At 43.3% G+C, this 14685-nt stretch overlaps 1 protein-coding gene across 2 annotated transcripts in view; it reads left to right on the forward strand.

Moving 5' to 3' along the window:
* The window catches only part of MEGF11 (multiple EGF like domains 11), a 231647-nt gene that overhangs the window by 76182 nt on the left and 140780 nt on the right, over positions 1 to 14685 (forward strand). For both annotated transcript variants that reach the window (XM_039361924.1, XM_039361926.1), the window contains exon 6: positions 10488 to 10580. In XM_039361924.1, the coding sequence (XP_039217858.1) occupies positions 10488 to 10580 (93 nt within the window). The remainder of the gene's footprint in view (positions 1 to 10487; positions 10581 to 14685) is intronic.

Genomic DNA, 14685 nt, shown 5'->3' on the forward strand with positions numbered 1-14685 from the left:
GGTTAGTTTGCAGTTTAATGTTTGACTTTGAAATTTAATGAAGATATTTTTAAAAAAGGAGTGCTGCAGCCGCCAGTACCAAGAATTGTTTGCCATTTTTATAATATGTCCAGCAGAATTTTATAATACGTCCAGCTCGGTCGCCAGATCTATAAGAGAACATCCAGAGAGAAGTCTGGTTGGGTGTTATAATGGTTCATATGATAAAAGCCCACTCTACTTTGGCACAATCTCACTTCATTCCACTTATCATTGTTTAAATCAAGACTGTGCCAGATTATTAAATGGTCCAATGATACATTACAGCCAGGAGAACCCCTTGGCACAGGCTTGCAAGAGTTTCATTGGGGGTGGTGGGTTTAAAAATAGTTTTCCCTGGAGGCTGCTGTCAGCTACAACTTCTCCAGCTCTGCAGTGCTCTATTTTAAACAGCAGTTGCTTAGCCTTGCATCTCAAATGCCATTCCTGTATTCCGAACAGGTTGTTGGCCGTTAGCCTACCTAAAGAGAGTTTGTTGAAGTTTTCAACTCCCAGAATTCCTTGCCAATCTGGCCAGAAGCTGGGTTTCTGGGAATTGCAGTCCCCACAGATCTGGGAGAGATTACAGGGAGGCTAGGAAAGAAAATGGGAATGGTCAAAAGATAGAAAAGAGGTCCATTGAGTGCTTATTTCTTAAACAGCAATTTAGCTCAGGTGGTTAGAACCCTGGGGTAAAAATTCAAAGAGAGTCCATCTTAAGGAACTATTAGGGCAGTGATGGCGAACCTTTAGAGACCAAGTGCCCAAACTGCAACCCAAAACCCACTTCTTTATCGCAAAGTGCCAGGGCTGCATTGTGGTGCCCTCAGGGGGGACGTTAGGGTGTGGCCTCCTGGATGGGCATGGCTGCAGTGGTCACAGCAGACTGGGTGAGCATGGCCAGGGCCAGTCCCTTGCCATCTCAAGGGCATTCTTGGGAGGCCGCTTGCTTACTCATCTCCTGCCCTCTTGCTTCCAAACGCCATGTGCCCGCTACTCTGGTGAACTCTGCTGGGTCAACGGCATGCGTGCCCACAGAGAGGGCTCTGAGTGCTGCTTCTGGCACGCGTGCCATAGGTTCGCCACCACTGCCCTAGCCCTAAGTGGAATTTTCCTCCTATGGGATTTTCCCATGTATTTTACCAAGAAACATAGATAGGGCATCCTAGAAAAGTCAGTGCCTTCCTAACCATACCCAAGCATTCCGAGTTTGTTGGCGATGTCCATTTTTCTCTATGAGTTCATGTTGACCTAACCCTAACCCTAAGTGGAATTTTCCTCCTATGGGATTTTCCCATGTATTTTACCAGGAAACATAGATAGGGCAAGACAGAAACGTCAGTGCCCTCCTAACCATACCCAAGCACTCCGAATTTGTTGGTGACGTCCATTTTTCTCTATGAGTTCATGGTGACCTAACCCTAACCCTAAGTGGAATTTTCCTCCAATGGGATTTTCCCATGTATTTTACCAGGAAACATAGATAGGGCAGGATAGAAACATCAGTGCCCTCCTAACCATACCCAAGCATTCCGAATTTGTTGGTGACGTCCATTTTTCTCTATGAGTTCATGGTGACCTAACCCTAACCCTAAGTGGAATTTTTCTCCAATGGGATTTTCCCACGTATTTTACCAGAAAACATAGATAGGGCAAGACAGAAACGTCAGTGCCCTCCTAACCATAGCCAAGCACTTCGAATTTGTTGGCGATGTCCATTTTGCTCTATGAGTTCATGTTGACCTAACCCTAACCCTAAGTGGAATTTTCCTCCAATGGGATTTTCCCATGTATTTTACCAGGAAACATAGATAGGGCAGGTTAGAAAAGTAAGTGCCCTCCTAACCATACCGAAGCACTCTGAATTTGTTGGCGATGTCCATTTTTCTCTATGAGTTCATGGTGACCTAGCCCTAACCCTAAGTGGAATTTTCCTCCTATGGGATTTTCCCATGTATTTTACCAGGAAACATAGATAGGGCAGGATAGAAACATCAGTGCCCTACTAACCATACCCAAGCACTCCAAATTTGTTGGTGACGTCCATTTTTCTCTATGAGTTCATGGTGACCTAACCCTAACCCTAAGTGCAATTTTCCTCCTATGGGATTTTCCCATGTATTTTACCAGGAAACATAGATAGGGCAGGCTAGAAAAGTCAGTGCCCTCCTAACCATATCCCAGCACTCCGAGTTTGTTGGTGATGCTCATTTTGGTCTGTGGGTTCATGGTGATCTAACCCTAGCCCAGTGATGGCGAACCTTTTAGAGACCAAGTGCCCAAACTGCAATCCAAAAGCCACTTATTTATTGCAAAGTGCCAGGGCTGCATCAGCATTGTGGTGCCCTCAGGGGGGATGTGGGGGGGCGTGGCCCACTGGGTGGGCATGGCTGCAGTGGTCACAGCAGACTGGGTGAGGATGGCCAGGGCCAGTCCCTTGCCATCTCAAGGGCATTCTTGGGAGGCCACCGCCACTTGCTCACTTCCTGCCCTGTCGCTTCCAAACGCCTTGTGCCTGCTATTCTGGTGAACTTTGCTGGGTCAAGGGCACATGTGCCCACGGAGAGGGCTCTGAGTGTCGCCTCTGGCACGCGTGCCATAGGTTCGTATTAGAGGATGTAGAAATAACCTTGAGGAACAGGAAGAAGAGCCACAACCAAAGCTGGTCAGGTAAAAAAAAAAAAGCTAAGTATGAATGTAATTTCAGAAAGCATCTCAGGCAGGAGCTGCAAGAGAAAGAGGGGTGGAGTCAAAAGAGGGATTAGCCTAGAATCCCTATGTAGCCGGAAGTGAGCTAATCCCAACCCTCAACTTGAATTCCATTGACTCTTATCTAACTCCAAGCAGGTGCTAACCAAGTTACTTGAGAAGATTCCTCCTCATAGGTATAATTTGCAATGAATCAGTTGATGATCAGTTAATTTGCAATTAATTGCAAGATTAATGTCAGCCCTTCAAGCTAAACCGTACTGGGAAACCAGAGTTACAAATGCTAATACTAATTTTATTACTATTAAAGTAACAAGTCTGAATGCACTTTCCCCCTCTGTTCCTATATCTTTGTGAGAACTAGGGAGATCATGTCTCTCATATTACATTTCTGCCCCTTTCATATGACTTGGTAACGGCTCTTCTTCCAGTTCCTCCAAGCTATGCCTATTGCCAATACAAGAACTCATAATAAACGAGTTTCCAATTTTCCAAGATTCTGTATTTATCCCGGATGAACATTACAGACACTGTACAGGAGGCTGTTGTTGTTGTTGTGGCTTCCTTGTTCATGCCCAGCTGCTTGAGGCTTGGCAGCTGCTAGATTTGGAGACGGGTGGCAGACATTAAGTTTCTATAATGTGGGGAAATGATCCCCCTGAGTTACAGAATTCGTGGGTTAAGTAGGCTGGATTTGCAATGGTGTCTTCAGGCCCAAATAGCACAGCTTGAAAACACACAAGTTAGGAGGGAGATTTGGAGGTGAAGCTGAAAAGATTCCATTTAATGTTTGTAGCAAGTCAGAAGGGATAGTGATACAGCTGTGTCACAGACTGAATTCTATTAACATAACTTCTGGGACTTTGTTCAACCAAAGATTTTACATTTTAATGTGTGTGGTGGAATGTGGTCTGGCTTCCCAGGAGGGAGTGGCTATGTTCCAGAGGACCAAGTTAAATTGGTTGGTTGGGGGGAAGAGCGTTAAGGCAGCTCCTCCCTAGAGATTCTCAGAGTATGTCTTTCATGTTGCAAGTACGTAGTTTCTTTAATTTGGCAAGATTCTGTGAGGAGGTAAGGAACAATAAAGAAGCTGCTCCTCCTCACTTCCTCATAGAATCTTGCCAAATTAAAGAAACTATGTACTTGCAACATGGAAGACATACTCTGAGAATCTCAAAATAATCATTAAAAACAGGACCCTCATTATCAAGCAACCCTGAGTATGATGGGCAATATCTGGATGGAGAAATTCATGGATCACGTCCTGTGCTGATTCAGCTGATATTTGAACTTCATTACTCAGTTCTAAGAGATTTGTAATTCCTTTCTGAGAAGACTAATGGCAGTCTGGAGTTGTGGGGTTGGTAAGTTGGCCGTCTACTGGCGCATAGTAAAAGCTGGGAATAATACAGGGAAATATTGCAGCATTAACATTATTGATTTAGTAAGATTGATTGAGCCTCTGTGGTTTTTGCCCTGGTTTTTGCCTGGATGCTGAAAAGGAAAAATGTTGTTTTTAATAAGAATGCATTGCAAAGCTCCTCCTCCTCCTCTGGTGACACGCAGAACTGCCTACAAATATTCCCATCAGGTTTCTACATCTCACATCCATTTTTCCAGAATAGTGGCCATGCACACAATTCTCCTCTGTGTGTGATGGAGGCTAGTGGACTTTTTAGAAGATCTGTTACATCTCTGAGGTCAGGAACCCAACAAGAGCTCAGATTTCAATTAGCTACAATCCCCCCCCCCCATGCTGGCAAAGTCCTTAAGCATCTATCATGGCAACATCAGAGCTTTTGGTGTAGGTCTTCTATTAACAGAATAACAGAGTTTGAAGGGACTGATAAAAGTTGTTGGATGAAAAACCAAACATTTTTTTCTTTTTCCTCAAGGGAAAAAAACTGTCCAGCTGCTGTTTGAAAAAGCACCTTTGGTACAATTATAACCTGGATGACTGAGATTCTCCATAGACATGCTAATACTACGTTTAATACAAGGTTAAGCAATGGAATCTTATACTTTTGAATGTCCTTCCCCTCTTCCTCCTTTTAGCTTCATGAGAACCAGAGGATCTTGCCTTACTGCTTTCTCAGATTACAGATCTGGCCCAGACTCAAATTTCTTTTATTCAACTGGTGTCTTACTTGTTGCTCTTCCTTCAGTTCCTCAAGGTTATTCCTTCTAGCCATTACAGTAAAGCATTTAAGGTGTTGACCTGGCACTAGTTACATTCATCCTGGAAACTGTCCAAGGTGGGGCCATCCAGTCCCAGCCCAATCTACGCATAGTTGCTGCTGTTGTGATAAAGGGACACCCCCCCCCCAAGATCTAAGGTGTCTCAAACTTTCATGAGGAGAGATAGAATGGAAATATAAATAAGAAGACTGAGTGATGTATCACTTTGGAGCAAAAAAGAAACCATCCTCCCATGGGAAAAAAAAATCTGCCAGCATTTGGAATGGATTCCAGCTCTCATTACAGTCAGCATCGGAAGCCCTTTAAAATCCTATCAGCCATCTGCACCATCTCAGCCTCCTGCAGTTGAATGGCCTCCTGAAGCATCGGACGATCACTCTTGGAATTCCCAGTGAGCCCTGCCAGCTGAGGACGCTGGAAATTATAGCCCACTGTGCACGGAGGCTGCTAATTTGCAGAAGGTGTACCAAGCATATGCTTAATAGCTAATTTCTATCCTTGTAATAAGCAGCAGTTAATAATAATTACGGTTGGCTGTCCTCCGTTTAGAGACTTCCACGCAATCCTGCAGAACCAGCTTTATTTTAAGTAGCTGCTTTAATGGTCTATGGGGCTGGAAAGACTCTGATGGGCTGCGAGGGGCCATGGTAGAAAGGGTGGAACCACACTAGAACATCAGCATAATAGAGCTGGAAGGGACCTTGAGGTCTTCTAGTCCAACCCTCTGGTCGAGCAGGAGATCCTATACAGGTAGTCCACAACTGAGCCCAACATTTCTCAAGATGGTTGCTAAGTGAATTTTGCCCCATTTTACGACTTTTCTTGCCACAGTGATTAAATGAATCACTGGAGTTGATCAGTTAGGAACCTGGTTGTTAAGTGAATCTGGCTTCCCCATTGACTTTGCTTGTCAGAAGGTCCCAAAAGGTGATCACGTGACCTTGGGATGTTGCAACTGCCATAAATAGGAGTCAGTTGCCGAGCATCCGAATTTTGATCATAAGATCATGGGGATGCTGCAGTTGTCATACGTGTGAAAATGGTCATAAATCACTTTTTTCAGTGCAGTTGTAACTTTGATCAGTCACTAAATCAGGGGTTCCCAACCAGGGATGCTCGTACCTCCTGGGGGTGTGAGATGATATTCCAGGGGGTGCAAAAACTTGTGTTTTCAAAATTATAGTAAATATGCATAATTCATTGCCGTTGTTTTGAACTTTTGTAAGGGATGCGAGAATAGATCAGAAGCGCTCTAGGGGTGCGGAGTATAGAAAAGGCTGGGAACTGCTGCACTAAATGGACTATTTTAAGTCAAGGATTATCTGGACCATTTTGGACAAACAGATGCCCCATCCTAAGAATTTCTAGGATGATTTTTTTCAGTAGTCATACATTAGATTAGTTATGTAGCCTAGCCTAGTTAGGATTAATAGTCATACACTGGATTAATTCCAGTAGAGTCTTCCACTATGAGAATGTCTGTTTGCACTTATAGCAGAGGAAACAAAAAGTAAGCATTGAAGGACCCCATTCCTTGATATATCCCCCACCTCCTTTAAATTCCACACGGAGGAACGAGGGGCCACATGGCCTTGAATGCAGCCCAACATCCCTGGGAAAAGCATCTGGTCCCCACTTGGCATTTTGGCAGCAGTTTGATGTAAGCCCTTTTATTACCCAGCTCCAACCAAGTCCTTCTGCCAAGGATGCTAACAATATACTAATCAGCAAAGAGGTTCTGGATTGTTCAGGAGACGCGGTCCCATGCATGGTGAGTGAGGAGCGAGCAGGGAGCCAAGAGGGAAGAACGCCAAAGCGTTCTCCAAGGACCGTTTTGCTAGGCAATGCCACAGCCTTTTGCCTGCAGGTGGGAGAGAGTTTTATTTACTCCTCCGGGGTGGGGGAGATGGTGGAGAGCCTACAGAACTGGGCAGGGGCCGAGAGTAAAGAAAGATAGGCCTTTATTTTTGGTTGAGCCCTTTCGATGCGAGTAATTTTTATGGTTCCATTAACTGGTGAGATCGTTTGCGAAAGAACATTAGGAGAAGCGCCTTGGGGAGCCGTGTGTCCTATTATATGGAATGCTAATAGAATGAAAAATTAATTAAAGGGAAGCTTACAGCAGGACAGGCACACTTCCTTGCCTCTCCTTCCCTTTGTGAATGGACCTAGAAACGTGTGCTAACAGAAAAATTGACCTGGAATGGAATTGCTGATATTGACAATTTTACGGACAAGCTAGAGCTGATCTATCAAGCCTCCAACTGCTACATTTAATCAGTTGAATAGGGAATATGATCTTTTAGTCGTCTCTTGTTCTGTAGCTCATTCTCTTCCAGAAAAATGGGGGGGGGAACTGTTTTACTGATAGGGAGATTGAGGTCAATTGAACAGTGTAATTAATCCAACCAAGGTCATCACACAGAGGCATAACTTCTTGGAAATTTAAGTTCTGATTTATCTTTCTCTTGCTTCACGTCTGCGTATGCATTAACATTGATATGTTTCTTTTATTTTCACAACCCCCTGAGTCCCTTCAAGAGATCTTTAGGAACCTTCTCAAATGCTCAGGGGTAGAAAAGCAGTAATTAAATACTCAAAAGAGTTACAGACAACAGGGGATTTGACAGTAGAATTCAAGCTGCTGGTATCTGGCATATTCTAGCCATTAAATGTTCACATGGGATAACTGTGTTTTCTCACTTATTTGAATTTGCATTTCCTCCGTCTTCCATCAGGAAAGGGGGAAGGGAACACCAAAGAAATGAATATTTTGTCAGCCTTTGCAAATTTAGCCCTCAACAATTGTCTTCTATCCAATTTACCACCACAATTTTCTTTCTTGTCTGGTCATCAAAGCAAACATGAAAAGAGTAACTTTTTCAAACCAAAATAGCAGTTTATTCAGATTGGGCTCCTGATAGATGAATGTGGAATATAGAATAAAAGTTTTGGAAGGGTCCTTGGAGATCTACTACTCCAAGCCCCTGCTCAGGCAGGAGGTCATACTGGACAAATGGCCATTCAATCTTTTCTTGGAAGACCTCTAGTGATGGACCACCCACAACTTCTCTGATTTAAATTATTCTTACTATCAGGAAATTTCTCCTTAATTCTAGCTTGAGTCTCTCTTTGATAAGTTTCTATCCATTGCTTCTTGCCCTGCCCTCAGTTTCTTTGGAGAATAGGCCAACTATCTCTTTTTTAATGATAGCCCCTCAAATGTTGAAAGATGCTACCATGTCACCCCTAGTCCTTCTTTTGGTTAGACTAGACCAGGGTAGGCAACCTTGGCTCTTTTATGACTCATGGACTTCAACTCCCAGAATTCCTGAGCCAGCATAGCTGACTCAGGAATTCTGGGAGTTGAAGTCCATGAGTCATAAAAAAGCCAAGGTTGCCTACCCCTGGACTAGACATTCTGAGTTCTTCATATATTTTAGCCTCCAGTCCCCTAATCACGTTTGTTGCTCTTTTCTGCAGTCTTTCCAGCATCTCAACATCTTTTTTCTATTGTGGCAACCAAAATTGGATGCAGCATTCCAAGTGTGGTCTTAACCAAGATTTTGTAAAACGGTACTAATACTTCACGTGATCTTGATTTCATTCCTCTGTTGATGCAGCCCAGAACTGCATCCGTCTTAAATGCATAAGCTTTAATCCTTCCTCCATAATCATCAAAGACCAGCCCTCCTAAAATTTGAATTGGAAGCTCTGGGACCATGAATCTAGAGGGAGATTGCAGGAAAAGGCCAAGGATTTATTTCCTCTGTCCCCATCAGAACAAAACTTTCCACCTTTCTGATGCTGTTTTCCGAAGCCGTTCTTGCAACTTGCTAATTTCGTGAGTTGTGCTTGACTTAGCTTGGCTGGGAGGCAGTCATCAATCAAAGCAGCATAGATTTTTTTTAAGCTGGGTTTCTAATGATTTTTATTGTATATGAATATTTGTAGGCTGCCCAGAGCCCGAGGAGAAGTGGGTGGCATATAAATTTTTCAAATGAACAACCATCTTTCTGATTCTGCACAGCTTTCTCTTTGATTTCACCACTGGGCTTATATCAGCGACATGCTGTACCAAGCGTTTCTCAGCCTTGGCAACGTTAAGAGGGATGGACTTCAACTTCCAGAATTCCACAGCCTGGGAATTAAAGTTGCCAAGGTTGAGAAACACTGTGCTAAACTGTAATGGGGCAACCTTAAGTTCAGCCATGTTACACCTGCACAAGCTCGCAATTTCCTTCCAGGTACAATTCAAGGAGCTAGTTATTGCTCTTAATGCCCTCCATGGTAGAGGACCAGGTTATTTGTGGGGCCACCTGTCCCTGAGGGTATCTGGAGTCCCTGGAGGGGAGGTGGGTGGAATAAACATTAAATAAGTATCAACAAACAAATAAATAAATTTGCCTGTCCCACTAGATTGAATAGGGTGGGCATGCTCCAGACCCCTTCCTTGAAATTTTTCCATCCAGTGAACCTTGAAAGTAGACCTTTTCCATAACTGCCCTTACCTTCTAGAACACATGCAAACACACACACGCAAACACAGACACCAGTGATCCAGCAGACACTCCCTTCCCCCATCCCTTCTCCCCTTTTGGAAGGTCATCAAAACCTGGCTTTGATTCAGGTCCGAGGGCAGGTGATGGGGCCTGTGGGTGGTGGTTGGGGCATCCAGGGAGGATAATTGAGGTGCTGGGTTTCCAGTCTCTTTTTTGTGTGTTTTCCACTCCTGGTGTCAGCCAGCCAGAGTAGTGTTCAGAGATAGGGGCTATACAGGTAGCCCGTGACTTATGGCCATAATTAAATCCAAAATTTCCATTGCTAAACCACTGTTTCTCAACCTTGGCAGTTTGAAGATGTGTGGGCTTCAACAGCATAGCTGGCTGAGGAATTCTGGGAGTTGAAGTCCACAAGTATGAAAGTTGCCAAGATCTAGGCCATCTAACCACCGTCTGTATCGGTATTTCTCAACCTTGCAATTTGAAGATGTGTGGACTTCAACTCCCAGAATTCCCTAGCCAGCTATGCTGTTGAAGCCCACACATTGTCAAACTGCCACGGTTGAGAAACAGTGGTTTATATTTAAAAAATCAGATACTGCGGGCATCTGCCCTCAGCTTACAGCTGGTCACTATGTGATCTATAGTTTGATGTGGGACCTCACAGTCGCGCTGAGGGGAGGAGACCCTGCCCCATTTATACAGAGAGTACTGGCAGAAGCCGTGTGAGGTGTGAATCCTAGTCAGAATTGTCTGTTGCTGGCATGGTAGTTCAACACCTGACACCTGATTTTTGTGGGATCATTTATATGTTTTCCTATGTCTGCACCTTCAGCGACCCCTTTGGCTTTCCGCTGGGAAAGGATGTTAAAGTTGTTGAGCAGATATTGTGCAAGTGCCAGTGGGGGCTTCCTGAATTTTAAGCCTTCCGGCTAAAATTTAAATTTTAAAAAAGATAGCCAACAAGGTTGCTGGAAATTTTAATAATAGCATACACATATTATGGCAGCTTTTCTGACCTGTGATGCTGAGGTAACGCATATCTCTTTCTGTCCCTAGCTCTCTGCACTGAAGAATGTGTCCACGGACGGTGTGTGTCTCCTGACACTTGCCACTGCGAACCAGGATGGGGAGGGCCAGACTGCTCCAGCGGTAAGTTGAAGAGCAAAGTTGCCTCAGTGTCCCATAATTAAGAAATAACCTGCCTTCTGCAACAGTGTGGCTTATGCTTGAAACAAGGGAAGAGCTGTCTTCCAAGTGGACGCCCTCCGTGATAAATCCCTTTCTTAAAATGCCATGTTTCTATTTTGAGATAAGGATCATTCCAAGAAAGCTGTGGTTCTCTTACGGTTTTATTCTTAGATACTTTTCTGCAAAGTCGTTTTTTAAAAATGTCATCCCTCTGCTATTAGTCATTCATTGTTCGGCGTCCAAGCCGCTTTGCTTGGGGCTGCAGAGAAAGAGCCTGGCACACTCTGCGCTCGGGATCCATTCTAGTTTCTAGGTGGGAGGTGGAATTCTTCCTGCGAACAGAAAACGGGCGCTTGTTGCGATTGCTAAATGCAACACGGCTGGACAAAGAGGTTACAGGGGCTCATTAGCTCGTATCTGTGCCAAGATTCTGGGCGAAGCACACAGAGACACTTATTCTTCTCCTCTCCCTGTCAACCTGAATTATCCCTTTTTCCAGTAACTCTCTCACAAGCTTCTAAAACACCTTTTACCTGGGCTGAGTCCAATTCTGTGACAGCCTCGGTGAAGCACTGACCTATTTAAGGTCTCTGAACTGTGCAGGAGCTGTTTTGAAGTTTCACTTCTTGTGCTATCCGGCCTTATTTTTCTGGGGGGGGGGGAAGGTTTGTGTCTGTGTCTGTGTGTCTGTCTGTGTATTTGTAAAATTGTCTGATTCATAGCCAGCCATTTGGCTGTTTCCTATGGAAATAATCAGGGTTGTCCGCTGCATTCAAATCCTTCTTTTTGCAAAAGCCCTAATTCATGTAACACCTTCTTAATTGGCAAGTGAGTTGTACATTTGCTGGGTCCGTGACTTTATTTTTATTTTTTTTGCTAAAGCAGAAGTCTAGTGCAGCACCCAAAATCAACAGTGGTGCATTATGCAAACCGTGACGGTGTATCTGTCACTGTTATAATGAGACAAAGCTTGTTAACTCTGCTAGAACAGCCTGGTTCCAAAGGAAGGAAAAGAAAAGAGTTATTAATTCACTACCTCCTATTTGCACTATTGATCAGAAATTTTTGACAAGCACCTCCAACAAGGATGAGGATAATAGAATGATACTTCTGGGACGTTCTCCCCAGATGCTGCTCTGACCTTTTGTGGTGCTGCTCTTGGTTCAGGTTCAGTTGGGGAGGTTGGCTGAAGCCACAGCTGCAATTCAGCGTGACACATCTCCTCTCCACGTCCAGTGTGGTTGTGCAGATGGGCTTAAGATAGAGGAGGCAGAAAAGAGAATTGCAAGTGGAGGCTCTTTCTGGGAGAATCCAAAATGGCCGTAAGGAAGAAAGAAAAAGGAAGCATTTCTTACAGAATACGGAATACAGTGGTACTACGGTACTCATCATTAATTAGTTCTGGGAGACACAATGAATACCAAAAATGATGCATACCAAACACATTTTCCCCCTAAGGAACAATGTACAGGTAGTCCTCGACTTACAACAGTTCATTTAGTGACTGAAAAAAGTGACCATTGCATCCCCATGGTCTCGTGATTTACATTTGGATGCTTGACAACTGACTCGTATTTATGACTGTTGCAATGTCCTGGGATCACATGATCCCCTTTTTGTGACTGTCTCACCAGCAAAGTCAATGGGGAAGCCAGGTTCACTAAACAACGGTGTTACTAACTTAACAACTGCAGCGAGTTGCTTAGCAAATATGGCAAAAAATGTCATAAAATGGGGCAAAACTCACTTAACAAATGTCTCACTTAGCTACATAAATTCTGAGCTCAATTGTGGTTGTCAGTCGGATGTCAATGCTGTGACACTGGATGTTCCCGTTATGATCACTGAGTGAAATTGCAACCATTTTACTTTGCTTTTAACTTGCTTTCTTTGCTTATTAGGAAAACAGACCTAGAAGGGGGGTGGGGCGAATACTTGAGCTCAGCTAGCCATAACAATAGTGCAGCTTCGTGGGAACTGAAGGATGCAAACTGATAAGGTTTGGCGGATGGAGAGAATGGAGGAGAAGCCCGCCTTTTAAGTTAATTGGAGAATGTGATTTATGACTGCCTAGTTTTAGTTTGGGGTTCAACTATGTAGTGCCGATACTTTGTTTCCTGAATAAAAGGTTCTTTAAGGAAGATTCTTTGCCTTGACATCGTACAGAAGGATATAAATAATATAGAAAATAAATATATCAATCCAATCAATCAATATATAAATAAAACCTGAATACTTAGAAATGCAAGTCATGTCTGCTACTTGTGCACACCTACAGTGAACTGCATCAAATGATTTAGAAAAAGGATATTTGTAGATCCTTTTTAAAAAATTTAAAGCGAGAGGAATTTCCTTAAATACCTTAAATATCATAGCTTTTATAAGTAATTAGGAATATTAAAACACTGACAATGATGGAGGTAGAAACATTACTCATAACTGATATTTCTTTACTGGGCAACAATCCAATATATATCATTTATGAAAGGGTTGGTTTCTTTGGATTTTTTTCTGAGGATGTTCAGGAGAAGAACATTAGCCAACTAGTAAATTAACTGTTCCCTGGTAGCCTTTACAAATGAGACCTCTCATTAGTCTTGAAATCTCAGCATACTCTTTCTTATTAAACAGAATTCCTGCATTTATTGGTCTTGGAGCTTTGAAGGCCTTTTACTAGCTATACCCGAATGTTTGGGTGGGCTAAATTGGCAAGCAGAGGGTAGTAGCACTGCCCATCAGTGGTAGTAGCACTGCTATTTGAAAAAAAAAGGCCATGGTGGCTGAGGAATTCTGGGAGTTGAAGTCCACAAGTCATAAAAGGGCCAAGTTTGAAGACCCTTGCCATAGAGATTCTTTGGTTGAGCTGTTTACTGTTGGTTCTTTGGCAGTACCTGATTGTTGGTCTGATGTTAACCTTGGAGTTAATCTATGCTGATCTGGGTGCTGGTTGCTGGGGGAGAGGGGCTTGGGTCTTTTTGTTCCTTTTGGGGCTGGGGGACAGTCTCTTTTGCATAATCTGTAGATGTTGTTAATGTCTATGTGTCTATTGATGGCTGATTTGTCAGAATGCCAGGCTTCTAGAAATTCCCTGGCGTTTTTGGACTTGGCTTGGTCTAAGATGGTCACATTTCCCCAATTGAATCTATGGTTAAATCTGCCTATATGTTGTGATTGTGTTGTCTGGTTCATTTGGGTTGTTCAGAAACGGAAGGGGAGCAGGGAAATCTCGGTGTGAAAGTTTTGTGCTCACATGTTCAAATTATTTCAAAGCAATTAGCTTTTAACAGAACAGCAGGCTGGTTTCCGGCTTTCTGCAGAGAAAGGCAGATCCAGTGGGAATATTCCTCTTATAAGCAGAGGGAACTTGTGGTTAGGAATGACAGACAGACATTGATCACTCTCAGCAAAACACGTACAAACATATGTCATTGGGCACAATCTTCTGCAAGGCTCCCTTAGGTGCAATGGTAGACTTTGTTATGTGAAAAATTGTGTTGCCATGCTTGTTCTTAAGCACTGTCTAGTGATGATTGAACTAGATGGATCATCTAGGATTTGAAGTAATTAGCTGGTTTGCATAATTAACCAGCTGGGTTCATGCAAAACACTACACATTAAACCTTAAACAACCTGGATTAAAAAAATGCAATAACAGAATAACATAGAACAATACAGTCGGAAGGGACTTTGGAAGTCTTCTAGTCCAACCTCCAGCTCAAGCAGGAGACTATGCTGTTCTGGACAAATGGTTGTCCAATCTCTTGAAAACCTCCAGTGATAGAGTACCCACCACTTCTAGAGAAAAGTCATTCCACTGGTTAATTGTTCTCACTGTCAAGAAATGCCTCCTTAGTTCCATATTGGTTCTCTCCTTGATTAGTTTCTATCCATCGCTTCTTGTCCTGCCTTCAGGTGCTTTGGAGAATAGTTTACCCCCTCTTCTCTTTGACAGAAGCTCAAATATTGGAAGACTGATATCATGTCACCCCTAGTCCTTCTCTTCATTAGACTGACATACTTAGTTCCCACAAGGATATGCAGTTTTTATTATTATGGTTGATTGCAT

The sequence above is a fragment of the Crotalus tigris genome, unplaced genomic scaffold, assembly GCF_016545835.1.
Source record: "Crotalus tigris isolate CLP2741 ecotype Arizona unplaced genomic scaffold, ASM1654583v1 scf7180000019364.2947544272:3078424, whole genome shotgun sequence".
Classification (NCBI taxonomy): Eukaryota; Metazoa; Chordata; class Lepidosauria; order Squamata; family Viperidae; genus Crotalus; species Crotalus tigris.